Below are 13,814 nucleotides of genomic sequence, written 5' to 3'. Positions count from 1 at the left end.
AATTTGCCATTTTGTCTCTGTTAAAGGCTGGATTCAGTTGTCATTCTAGTTTCTGGCACCTGGGCTTGAAATGTGCCAGGTCCACAGATCAATCTGCTTAATATTTTATGTTCACATATTTCTCCAACGTCAGCTAAAGTTAAACAAATAACATTTATCAAATCATGTGTACTGGAAGAAAACCACCAATGGGTTGAAATTCCTGAAGTCAGGCGCTCCAAAGGAGAGTCAGGTATTAACTGGGGTCGATCAAGGGTAGAAAAAAAATTCTCAGCGGTCCCCGTTTCACCCATTGAATTTCTGACAGGGACCAATAGGTTTGTGAGGGAGAGGTCATAGATATGCAGAGAGCGTGAACCCAGAGCACGTAGATTCCAAGGGAAGGAGAGGAAGACTGACAGAGAGAGAGAAGGGGACAGATAGAGGGAGGTCTTTGTGTTTCTCTCCACTGTTTGAAGCCTATAGCCCGCTTTGCCACACTCAGGCCCAGTGACTGACCCGGACCCACTTGGTCTTCTGTTTGCTTTAGAACCCAACGGACAGCACACACACACACCCCTGTGTACTTAGAAAGTATACTGAGGGAGACACACATACACTTAGTTTTGATCGTCCAGATTCACATTTCCATACTTCTTCTACTTTTAACACACATACACACTAATTAATAGTTCAGTGGGAGCCTGCAGAAAGGGAGCCGTTGTCCCGCTGGTGAAATAATGAAACAGGCTGGCCAGTGGCTTTGGTAGGGGTTGCTATGGGTACACTGGGAACGGGGAGAGGGGTGGGTGAGAGGACTGGACTCAGTGAGAGAGACTCGAACATTCCAACCCTGATCGTTGCACATTTGAAGCAGAATTCCCATGGGATAGAAGAAGTGGACTCAGTGAAAGGGAGATCACACAGACAACTTAAAGACAAAGAGAAGGAGAGAGAAAGGTTGAAAAGAAAGAGAAAGAATAAGGGAGCAGGGAAAGAGAGAAAGAATGGAAAGCTGAAGACTTCTCATTAACAAATAGGTAAGTCAAATAAAATGTTATTCGTCCCATGCTTCGTAAACAACAGGTTAGACTAACATTGAAATAAATACTTACTTACGGGCCCTTCCCAACAACGCAGAGATAGAATTTCAATTCAATTTTGTTGAACAAATGTGGAATAGACATTGAATTGACGCCTGTGCCTAGTGGGTGGGTCTGTGTGTGTTATTTGTGTTTTTTCTGGTGGGTGTGTGTCAGATAGGTATGACTCATTTCTAGAACTCTTTTTGTTTTAGTTCCAGTAACTGTGTCTTACTGTTCACCTTTCCAGGGAGGGGGAGAACAAAAAAAACCTACCCCCACAGTAGAACACCGTCATATTTTGTTGCTGACAACGACCTCTTAATTTTCTACAACTGATGGGACGCACCACCTGCCTAAAAATGACCCAGAGAGGAGGGAGAGAGTTGGTGATAGAGGGGAGGTGGAGAAAGAGAGAGGCAGAGTACAGATCGATAGAGATAAAGAATAGAAAAGAAAGCACAGAATATTCTCCAATGAAACAGTAGGACCATATACACACTGGAACCAGTGTTCAATTAATACACTGCTTAGTGTAAAACTGTATTCAAATATTTCCCAGAGTGCCTTGCCTTTCGAGTGAATTTTAGAGTTACCACCCATGAAAAATGAAATGAAAGTAATTGTCTGAGGATGGTGCTGGACCATCTAACATAAAATGAAAATGGGACAGTTTGATGAAAAAGCTTTAAATAAAGGATAAAATCTAGGTCATGTGACAAGATTGTCCAAAACAAAGGGCCCTAATAATAACATATAGAACACACCAAACAGGAAAATGTTACATTTTAGAATTAGCTGCTAGGTAAGTGGATGAGTGTCAGCTAGCGCTGCCAGCCCATCACACACTGTCTGGAATGTGGTAGACTTTAGGAAATAATTAAGCAGAAGTTTATGAGTGTCTCTACAACAGATTGGGTGTGGGCTGTTGGCTCTTTGTAATGTTCTGGTCATGGTCAGTAAGTGAGAGCAACGGTGTGGTGGATAGCAGTCTTCAAAACAATCATTTACCAACATTGACGTGCAGGAAAAGAGATTAAAAAAAATGCTAAATGCTAAAGTAAAATAGAAACTACATAGAATAAGGAAGCCCCTTCCACCAGAGTGGAAACACATGTTTTTTGTTTTTTTTTCTTAGGAAGTCAGTCAATTTACTGTTGAGTTAGAAAAGTAGAATACACAAGGTGCAATTGTGAAATGTGGTTGTGCATCAGCAGTTTTTCTCTTATGTCAGTCACTAACCAGGTTTCCATCCAACCTTTTTATGCGAGTAAAGTCTATGTCAGATAAAATAAATGACATGACAGGTCTGATGGAAACAGAACCTTTTTTGGTTATCTTTCCAAACGTTTGGCAAAACAAAATATGCTAGAAAAGGTGGGTTCTTTTTGAGTCTGTAAAATGTATTTAGCAAGAAATGGAGGAAACGCTTTTATGAGCTAATGTTAATATAATAACCTTCATATCGAAGTAAACTTAGAGTCACACGCTGGCATGTTGTGTGTGGTCCTCCCATTATGACTCGTCGGGAAAGCATGCCGTTTATTAGGCTACAGAATAAATGATGATTAACTTCACAGGGTGGTGAAAGTGCACGGTGATGAGCTTGATGCTCATTTCTGAGGGTCTTATTCTGGTGTCATGATAATCTTGCTCTTTTGTCCATAATAATAATCTCATCATGTAGGCTATACGTGCGCTCTAGCCAACAGCGTGCAGATACCTCTGTTGGCTAGAACGCACGTGCCAATACCATAGTGGACACACTCGCAATATAACGCGAATACATTTTTTGTGAGAAAACCATCAGTAATTTTGAAAATGCGATGTAAAACCATGTAACTTGTATTTTTTATTCAGTACATAGGAATTGAATATCAAAAGGTATTGTTATTTGCACTATGTCTTCACACACAGCCTTATCTGCATCAAATCAATTTAATAGAAACATCTCTGGTGGGAAAATGCACATTGTTTTTATCCCCCGAGAGTCGATTGACACACCAGTGTGTAACTTCTGTTTGTAGCATCCATACCGTTTGGGCTACAAACGAATGTGACCCCCACAAGTGTCACGGGACTTGTCTGAAGGTAACATGTACTGGTAAAAAATATATATATATATATGGAGAAAAAAATATCTACCAATAGGCACCCTTCTTTGTGATGTATTGAAAACCTCCCTGGTCTTCGTGGTTGAATCTGTGTTTGCTAGACTGGGGGACCTTACAGATAATTGTATGTGTGGGGTACAGAGATGAGGTAGTCATTCAAAATCACTATTGCACACAGACGGAGTCCATGCAAGTTATGTGACCTAAGTTAATTGTTACTCCTGAATTTATTTAGGCATGCCATAAAACGTTTGAATACTTTGTCTCAAGACATTTCAGATTTTTTTATTTATTAATTAGTAGGACAATGACAATCTCAATTTAATCAATTTAAAGTTCAGGCTGTAACACAACAACATGTGGAAAAAGTCAAGGGGCTATGAAGACTTTCTAAAGGCACTGTATATAAAGGTTTCCTCAACTCGGTCCTGGGGCCACCCCTGGGTGCAAATTTTGATGTTTGTCCTAGCACTACACAGTGCTTGGTTTGGGAGACACTGCTGTATATGATTTCTGATTCAATGATAGCATCTTAAGTCTAGAGCAGTGGTAGAAAAAGTAGATAATAGAAAATGACTGATGTGAAAGTAACCCAGTAAAATATGACTTTAGTAAAAGTCAAAGTATTTGGTTTTAAATATACTTAAGTATCAAAAGTAAATGAAATTGCTCAAATACACTGAAGTATGAAAAGTATAAATCATTTCAAATTCCCTACATTAACCAAGCCAGATGATGCTTTTCTTTTAGTTACGTATAGCCAGTGGCACACTAACATCATTTACAAACTAAGCATTTGTGTTTAGTGAGTCTGCCAGATCAGAGGCAGTACGGATGACCAGAGATGTTCTCTTCATAAGTGTGTGAAGACAGACAGAGTGGGAGGGTCGTCACACACCCTTGATCTAGAAGGTGCATTGCATGCCTTAACTTCAGGAGAGAGGCAGCCATGATATTTTATTTAAGATAACAGTGGAGATTGATTCATTTCAGTTTGACATTTTTTAACTGTGTATGTTGCTGGTTATTATTGCAATTTAATAACTGTATTATAAGTAGAAAATATTCTGTCACGTTTTAAAACCTCTTTGGGCTGCAATCCCGTTAACGGGATGATATGACAACAGCCACTGAAAGTGCAGGGCGCCAAACTCAAAACAACAGAAATCTCATAATTAAAATTCCTCAAACATACATGTATCTTATACCGTTTTAAAAGGTATTCTTGTTGTTAATCCCACCACAGTGTCCGATTTCAAATAGGATTTACGGCGAAAGCACCACAAACGATTATGTTAGGTCAGCACCGTCACAATAAAACACAGCCAATATTCCAGCCAAAGAGAGGAGTCATAAAAACCACAAATAGAGATAAAATGAATCACTAACCTTTGATGAGCTTCATCAGATGACACTCATAGGACTTCATGATACACAATACATGTATGTTTTGTTTGATAAAGTTCATATTTATATTTAAAAAATCTGAGTTTACATTGGCGCGTAATATTCACTAGTTCCAAAAACATCCAGTGATTTTGCATAGCCACATCGATTCAACAGAAATACTCATCATAAATGTAGATGATAATACAAGTTATACACATGTAATTATAGATATGCCTATCCTTAATGCAACTGCTGTGTCAGATTTTTTTTTAACTGTACTGAAAAAGCAAACCATGTAATAATCTGAGACGTCGCTCAGAACAATCAAGTCAAAATAGCCGCCATGTTGTAGTCAACATAAACCATTAATTACATGCTAAATATTCCCTTACCTTTGATGATCTTTATCAGAATGCACTCCAAGGAATCCCAGGTCCACAATAAATGTTTGATTTGTTCAATAATGTCCGTTATTTATGTCCAATTAGCTACTTTTGTTAGCTCGTTTGGTATACATATCCAAACGCTCGTTCTGGTCAGCGTTACGTTGGACAAAAACTTCAAAAAGTTATATTACAGGTCGAAGAAACATTTCAAACTAAGTACAGAATCAATCATTAGGATGTTTTCAACATTAATCTTCAATAAGGTTCCAACTGGAGTATTCCTTTGTGTTTTCAGGAGCCATGGAACACAGGTCGCTATCATGTGCAATGCGCATGACCAGAAAATGGCTGACTGCCAGACACCTGATTCATTCTGCTGTCATTCAGTCCCACAACACAGTAGAAGCCTCATTCAAATTTCTATAGACGGTTGACATCTAGTGGAAGCCATAGAAAGTGCAACATCATTCATATCTCAAGCGGATTTCAATGGAAACTGTTGAGTACATTCCAGCCTCAGATTTCTCACTTCCTGTTTTGATTTCTCCTCAGGTTTTTGCCTGCCATATGAGTTATGTTATACTCACAGACATCATTCAAACAGTTTTAGAAACGTCAGGGTGTTTTCTATCCAATACTAATAATAATATGCATATATTAGCAACTGAGACTGAGGAGCAGGCAGTTTACTTTGGGCACCTTATTCATCCAAGCTACTCAATACTGCCCCCCAGCCATAAGAAGACCATACAGCATGTAGAGCAGCAGTAGTAACAACCTGACATAGGGGAAGTGATAAAAATACGAAATGAATCATACAGTAGCAGAGAGTACACAATGGTTGTTTACTTGAATATATCCACAGTAACACTGCTATTCAGTACAGTATAAATGGCCATGGCCCTAAGACTGATTGGACTGTACCAGAGTGCCACAATGTCAGAGTCGCTCCTACGCCCCTGATTATCCATAACAGGTCTTACAGTTCCAGCTCCCTACACACACGCCCTTGACAAAACATTTTCTGATGATGACTCATTTTGACCTTTTGTGTATCATTTTTGTTAATGAAATTGATTTTTTATTTATTTAACTAGGCAAGTCAATTAAGAACAAATTCTTATTTACAATGACAGCCTACCAGGGTACAGTGGGCTAACTACCTTGTTATGGGGCAGAAAAAAATACTTAACTCGTCAGCTTGGGGATTCGATCCAGCAACCTTTCAGGTACTGTCCCAACACTCTAACCACTAGGCTACCTGCCACCGAAGTAGTACCCTTATATTTATGAAAATGGAATAGTGCCCACTATGAATGTGACCATCAAGTCAGAATATGACATTTACAGTAAGAGATGGATAAGACGGTGACCTACATGCAGTGGTGGTAAAAGTACCTAATTTTCATTCCTGAGTAAAAGTATAGATACGTTAATAGAAAGTTACTCAAGGAAAATCAAATCAAGTAAAAGTTACCCAGTAAAATACTACTTGAGTAAAAGTCTAAAAGTTGGTTCTAAATATACTCAAGTATCAAAGTAAATGTAATTGATCAAATATATTTAAGTATCAAAAGTTAAAGTTAAAGTATAAATAATTTCAATTTTCTTATTTTAAGCAAAGCAGATGGCACATTTTTTATTGTATTAATTTTTAAACCTTTATTTAGTCAGTTAAGAACTAATTCTTATTTACAAAGACGGCCTACCAAAAGGCAAAAGGCCTCCTGGACTGGGGCTAGGATTCCAAATCAAATAAACAATACACACATCACAACAAGAGAGACACCACAACCCTACATACAGAGAGACCTAAGACAACAACAGAGCATGGCAGCAACACAGCATGGTAGCAACACAAGTTGACAACTACATGGTAGCTACACAACATGGCAGCAGCACAACATGGTAGCAGCACAAAACATGGTACAAACATTATTGGGCACAGACAACAGCACAAAAGGCAAGAAGGTGGAGACGACAATACATCACGCGAAGCAGCCACAACTGTCAGTAAGTGTCCATGATTGAGTTTTTAAACCAACCGAAGGAGATAAAACTGTTCAGTTTGAGTTTTTTGCAGCTCATTTCAGACGCTAGCTGCAGCGAACTGAAAAGAGGGATGTGTGTGCTTTGTTTTTAAAATGTATAGATAGCCAGGGGCACACTCCAACACACACTGCATTTGTGTTTAGTGAGTACGCCAGATCAGAGGCAGTAGAGATGACCGCGTATTCTCTTGATAAGTCCGTGAAGTGGACCATTGTCCTGTCCTGCTAAGTATTCAAAATGTAATGAGTACTTTAGGGCGTCAGGGAAAATGTGGGGAGTAAAAAGTACATTATTTTCTTTAGGAATGTAGTGACGTAAAAGTAAAAAATTGCCAAAAATATAACTAGTAAAGTAAAGTACAGATACCCCCAAAAAACAACTTAAGTAGTACCACATACATGACATGACATTACACAATACATTACATTACATGGCTCAGCAGAATAGGGTTTCAAAAGGGGGATATATTACTGGAAACTTAAGTTTTCCAGTAAATTACCAGAATTGTGTTATCTTCAAGGATGTTATGTTATCTACCAAAAGACATCTAGGGCTCCATTTGGGTCCTAATTGACCACAAAAATCAACATTTTGCCATGCCCATATCAGTCTCCGGACTTGAACCCCATTTAAAACTGATGGTTTGAATTTAAGAGGACAGTCCATAAGCACAGACAAAGGATATCAAGGATTAGGATAGAAATAGGATATAAAATAATATCATAAAAAAAAAAAATTGGAGCATCCAGACACATCACCCACTAGGCCTTGGGATTGTGTGTGTATGTTTTGGATAGGCCCAGCAACCCACCCATGGGATTTTTTACATGGCCGGCAGGGTCGCAGTGTGTTCCACTGTCCTGGCAACCACGTTGGCATCTCGTCTCCTCTCTCGCCCAGACACTTACTGGAACCACGCAGGCAGGAAGTAATCTCACTCAAGCACTGGCCCTCGGTGGAAAAGCCTAACTTTCCATCTGTTTTGTCATCCCTGCAGTGGACAGTTTTCTTGGTTGCTAGCAACAACGGCGCCACACAAACACAAACATGAATGAATGAATGTGTCCCTACTCTCAATGAGGTAAACATGCTAACATATTAGTCAGTAAACAGTGTATTAGTGTGCTTTGGTGAGTGAGTCATGACTGAGAGGGTTTGAATGGTACAAATCATGCATGGTGCTTTATAATGATGTATCTGTTCAGTGGAACAAGCCTGTGGGACGTTGAGATTTACCCATGCCCCTATGTCACAACATTCCTAGGAAGACAAACAGGAGAGGTGGGTAGTTATATTGTAGTTTGTTTGACCATTGCTGTTACCGACATAAATATTTTTTTCATGTCTGCATTCTTTTCACACCTCAGTTTCACAATGTTAGTAGTTTCCTGCTTCCGTCTCACAGCAAATTCTCCAGTGTTAAATTAACACAAAGTGTGGACCTGTATAGACACTGGAACATTGTTAAAGGTCGTGATGAACAGTCAAAATCATGTTTGGATGATATTTGGATGAAACCAGATCAAAGTGTGATGACTAAAGTATGAAAATTGACTGTTGCTTCTACATTGATAAAGTTTGATCATAAAGTTACCTAAAGGTACCTTCCCCATGTCAAACTTGAATTCATTATAAAGGGGACAAGGTGACATCATCCCAACTCTCATTTTAATACACCTAATGGTAACTTGATATTATCTTACCTAATTTAAATAAGTACCGCCTTGGAACCAACATCATAGAAGCAGTTGTCAAGTCAACATGTCCTTCAGTGCTGCTGTGAACCGCATCACAAGAGACATGCAATTTCAATGTTGTTTGAGTTGTTTTGTGGATCACCAAATTTTCTTGAGCTGATTTTCCTACAACACTGCTGGTAGTTAGCCGTGAAAGAAAAACACATTTTCAGAATGACTGTTCAGGACCTTTAAATAATAAAATATTAACGATGACATATCCACTTAGGATCTCACTCTGTGATGCCCATAGGACTGAAAATAGATGAATGAAACAACCATGTCTCTGTCATTAACAAAATCAATAATGGGTGGTAACTCTACAACTCACTTGAATGGCAAAGCACTCTGGGAAATATGGAAATCAAGCTTTACACTTAGCAGTGTGTTAATTCGGGGCGGCAGGTAGCCTAGTGGTTAGAGTGTTAGGCCAGTAACCGAAAGGTAGCTGTATCAATATTCCGAGCTGACAAGGCAAAAATCTGTCATTCTGCGCCTGTAAATAAGAATTTGCTCTTAAATAACATGCCTAGTAAAAAAAAAATACACTCTTCAGTGTCTATTCAAGTCCACACTTTGAGTGTTAATTTAACACAGGGTATTTTTACTGTGTATCAGTTGTTGATTCAAAGAGATACAGTATACATGAGTATAATTATATTTATTGTGCGCCTGTTTTTTTGGTTGGTGTTTTTCTTTTACATATGCATGTGTGTTTCTCTGGGAAAGAATGTGTTTTATGTACTAGTTGGAACACATACACACAAACACACTCAGTAACGGCAGTAATATTAATGAGGACCATCAGGCCATGTGTCCATGGGTCTTCTCCCTCTAGTGTATGACGTGAAGAGACCACTGTGTACTTCCGTTACCCTGTCACAGGCCAACAGACTCCTGTTTAAAATCCAAGTCTACATAGCTTTTCAAAGGACAAGAATGTAATGCACATTGGCTATATTGTCTCCTTTTTTTGCAGCTTGTATTAGTTGAAAGCATTTCAGATGAAATGTATGGGAGTCAGTGCTATTTTAATCATGTAAGTGGTCTCGATTAGTCTGAATTGGAGTGATAAAAATGTTTTTAGTAGTACCATATTCTAACTGCAGGTGGAAGCTTGAGATACATCACTGACATGGAGAGGAAGGTGCAGTTAGAAGAAGAGGAGGAGAGAGAGAGGGAGGAAGGGAGGGAGGGAGTGAAAGCGAGAGTGAAAGCGAGTGACATGGGGAGAAAATGGGCAGAGAATTTGTGTCTGTCATGTCATCACTGAAGACTGTCCGTGGTATCCCGTGTTCAGAGAGTAAGCCTAAGTCCTCTCTATCTTTCTTTCTCCTCTCCTCTTTTTCTCCCCCCTGCTCTCTGTCCCCCCCTCCTCTCTCTGCTTCTCTGTCTGGGCTGACCGTTTCTCACCCTTGCGTCTGCTAGACAGGGGTGCGGAGTTCCAGCGTGTCTCCCAGCAGATGTGGAAGGCTAAGTTGCTGCGTCAGGAGCAGAGCTAAAAGGCTAACATCTGAGAAGCAGAGAGGACGACAACATGCCTCCCTGACCACCGCCATCCCTGTAAGTAGCCATACATTTAATAGTCAAGCCACACCTTGAGTCATTTATCATACGGGAATCTGTTAAACTGCCTGCCTTATGTCTGTGTGCGCATGTGTGTATACGTAACAGACATAGAAAACGAGAGAGAAGGAGATTGGATTTGGAGGGAAAAGGAGAGAGGATTTGGAGAGGCAGAGAAAGGGGGCGAGAGAGGGAGAAAGGGGGAGAGGGGGGAATTGGGTGCCTGCTTGCGGCCGCATGTGGAACATGATGTCAGAGGAATGCTCTGTGCCTCTCCTCATAGCTGTCTGGAACAGCAGCCACCTTCCCTCCCTCCCGCCCTCCCTCTTCTTCAGCATCCGGCCCTGCAGCTGGAGCCTGCGGCGAAGGGAGGGAAATGAGGAAAGGAGGGAGAGAGCGAAGAAGATAGTAGGGCAGAGGGAGAATAACTCTGGAGAGCGAGATGAGTGAGACTTGGACAGTAACGGAGTGGAAATAAGGAGGGAGATATCTAAACAGGAGTTTATAGCGCTGCATAGGCTTTGAGTATTGCAGACCTGTGAGTCAGGGTTGTGGTCTGGAGGAGGAAGGGAACAGTAGTCTATTAGAGCTTGGGCTCCGGTAATGAAGACTGGGCTGTGGTTCTGTGTACTTAGCAGGGGTCAGGTGACTGAAGGATACAGTGGCTGCAGGCAGAGGGATTTCGAAGCAGTCAGACACTTAGCACAGAATGGTAGTAAGTTTGCACCGTGTTGTATGAAGCTGCTGAGGTTTAGGTTTAGATTTAAGGCCAGTGGCATATTCTGTCTAAAGACTGAGAATTGTTTTGTGCTGTGTGATGGATAATACATGTTGATGCTAAGATGAGGATTGGGATCGGCATAGCCAATCCTCTGCAAGGCTGGGTTTTTAAACAAATATATCCTCTTAAGTTAGAGAGAAAATATAGTCTGAATATGGCACTGTTTTAGCAACTGAAACCCTGATAAGCGCTATACGCAGTTTATATAAGAGAAAAATAAAAAGGGTTCTTTGTGACCAGATCAATCTTTCTTTTTTTCCCATCTACGTACATTATGTCCAACCGTGATGCCAATCACAGCATCGGAAAGTCCTTGCTTCCTGAAGTCAAGATGGCTTATTCATCCCACTTTTCCTTCGCTCCTCAATGGGGAAAGAAAGAGGCAGTGTTTTATTTTTCCTGACAGTTTTAATGTGGCTGGCCACAGCCTTTACCGCAGCGCGGCGCAGGCACTTTTATAGACAGCCAAATGCCATCTGCAGTAGCCCAGGGCCTGGAAGGACCTCGCCCTAATAAAGTAGTGGAGCAAAAAAATAAGTGGCTCAATTGCGTCTGCGGTAGCCAGACTGAATTCAGCTGGCTGTCTCTCACAGCCCTTAAACCAATAAACTGGAGATGTTAATCAGTAGCAGCTAGGTTACTGTAGGACAGAACAGCTATGGATCATGTGCTATTATGATCATGTGCTATTAAGTGAGTGTCTGTATAATTGTGTGTTCTTTGTGACGAAGAGGCAGAGAGCAATCTGACTCATTTTTCCCACTGGTATGATTTGTCTTGCTTTCGATTTAGCTTTGTTTATGAATTGGTCTTGGTGTCTACGTTGTGATTTCAACCTTGTATACACCCGAAGCTCCTTAAAAACATGTACTTACATAACTTTCTCTCCTATCATGCAGATTTGCATACAACCTTCAGGATATCCCCTCGGTGAAGATGTAGTCCAACTGGTTGCCTTGGAGATGTTTCTAAACAGGGCTTCCTCTTGGTGCCGTCCCCGTGCCCTGTTGCTGTGGACTCTGTGGGTTCTACTCCTCCCCTCAACTGTCACCCTGACCACAGGCCCCGGCAACAGCACCCTGCTCTTTGACAGCACCGACAACAGCAAGAGCCTGCGGAACTGCAGCTGCTCCGCCCACATCCAGGACTGTGACGAGGCGCTGGCCAACCTGCTGTGCAGCTGCCACACTGTGCTGCGCTCCAAGCTGACCCCCGGTGGCCTGAGGGAGCAGGGCGGACTGACTGTGTGGCTCAGAGAGCCCTGGGTTCTCACAGAGCTGCTGAATGGCAGTGTGGTGCTCGACCTCCGCCTGTCGTTCTGTGGCACTGGCACCCTGGCCATCCCCAACCAGTACCTGGCCCTGTTTGGCCTCCGTAGGCTGAGGGTCCACAGTGCTGCCCAGGACGCTCCACACCTGGAGCAGGTCCTCACCATCTCCTCTAGTAGGGATATGGAGGGGATGGGGTACCTCTCCTCTACTGACCCCGCCTCCCCCTCCTCCGTTCTCCATGTATCCATCCTGGATGTGTCAGTGCTAAATGGGTTGTCGTCCCTGAAGGCCTACAGTGTGAGTGCCACTCCCATGTCCACCCTCTTCCAATACTTCCCCCACCTGCCCCTACACCCCTCCACCGCCCTGGATCAACCCCCGGAGCCCCAACAGGACTGCCTCCTCACCTTCATATACTAGACCTGTAGGCTCTGAGCTCAGAGCTAGATCTGTGGAAACTAGACTGGGCTGGATGGATGACACAGGTGCCTACAAGAGCTCCATCCACCCAGATGTTACTGAATGGGCTTGATGTGCAGAGAGCTGTGCTGCTTTTCAATGTGTGTCTATATGGTGCATTTCTACAGTGCAGGAAAAAACAAAACACTATTATCTGTCCTCAAGAGGACTCTGGACAAGAAAACACAACCATCTCTGAGAAGAAGATGGAGTCATATTTCAATACAACGATGGCATCCGTCTGCTGCTCTACAAACTGACAGAGCTTGTAGACCTGCTGCTGACAGTTAAATTTTCCAGCTGCTCTTTTCTCTCGGTTATTGCGTGCAGATAGATGGCCTATTAAAACATGTTGTTTTGAAACCGGTTACGATGGCTGCCTTATAAATGGGCCAGCCTGATTAGAACCTTGTTGGATCATCAGGCGATGGACTTCACTATTCGTGACTGTACAGTTCTGAATCCACCTACTTAAGCTGGACTTGGTTGGGGTTTTATTCAAGATGAAGCTAAAAGCGTTCTGGACTGGTTTGATCTGGAGATTGGTCCGGCCCATGCTGGATTGATTACATCACTCTGTTTCTGGTGTTCTAGAATTCAGGGTTGTCCTGGAACAACCTTGGAGTGGAGTGTTCTCATCTCTATGTTCCACAATGTGTTCTTCGGCTCATGTTCTAGAACAGGGATGGGCAAACTTTTTGGCCCGAGGGCCACATTGGGATTTTGAAATTCAACAGCACATTATTTTTTTCACTAAATAATAATTCCCCCATCAAAAGTTTGTAAAAAAAATACTCAAATCTCCCGTCAGATTGAATGTAGTTTGCCCACTCCTGTTCTAGAATGACCATGTATATTTACTGTAGTACCTTGACCAGGGACCTACTATAGACCAGCCTAGTAAGGGTTAATAAATTGTACTCATGGTGTAAAAAAAAAAGGAGCATGCAAAGAGGTGTTAGGAACTCAAAAAGAAATTCTCCACTCAGAAAACGAATG

The 13,814-nt window shown here is 41.7% G+C and overlaps 1 protein-coding gene across 3 annotated transcripts; it reads left to right on the top strand.

The window, feature by feature from the left end:
* The first annotated feature begins 366 nt into the window (after positions 1-366).
* LOC110501426 (uncharacterized protein C21orf62) lies at positions 367-12,823 on the top strand. 3 transcript variants are annotated; one of them, XM_021578988.2, is made up of 3 exons: positions 367-1,019; positions 10,167-10,301; positions 11,985-12,823. In XM_021578988.2, exon 3 carries the CDS (start codon positions 12,048-12,050, stop codon positions 12,774-12,776), a length of 729 nt encoding a protein of 242 aa, XP_021434663.2. In that variant the 5' UTR covers positions 367-1,019; positions 10,167-10,301; positions 11,985-12,047; the 3' UTR covers positions 12,777-12,823. The 3 variants fall into 3 exon arrangements, with proteins under 3 accessions (XP_021434663.2, XP_021434664.2, XP_036814675.1); XM_021578989.2 differs by lacking the exon at positions 367-1,019 and adding an exon at positions 9,947-10,041; XM_036958780.1 differs by lacking the exon at positions 367-1,019 and having other exon boundaries at positions 10,051-10,301.
* Positions 12,824-13,814: the final 991 nt, after the last annotated feature.

This window comes from Oncorhynchus mykiss, chromosome 22 (assembly GCF_013265735.2).
Source record: "Oncorhynchus mykiss isolate Arlee chromosome 22, USDA_OmykA_1.1, whole genome shotgun sequence".
In the NCBI taxonomy this organism is placed as follows: Eukaryota; Metazoa; Chordata; class Actinopteri; order Salmoniformes; family Salmonidae; genus Oncorhynchus; species Oncorhynchus mykiss.
This window is presented reverse-complemented; position numbering and strand designations above follow the sequence as displayed.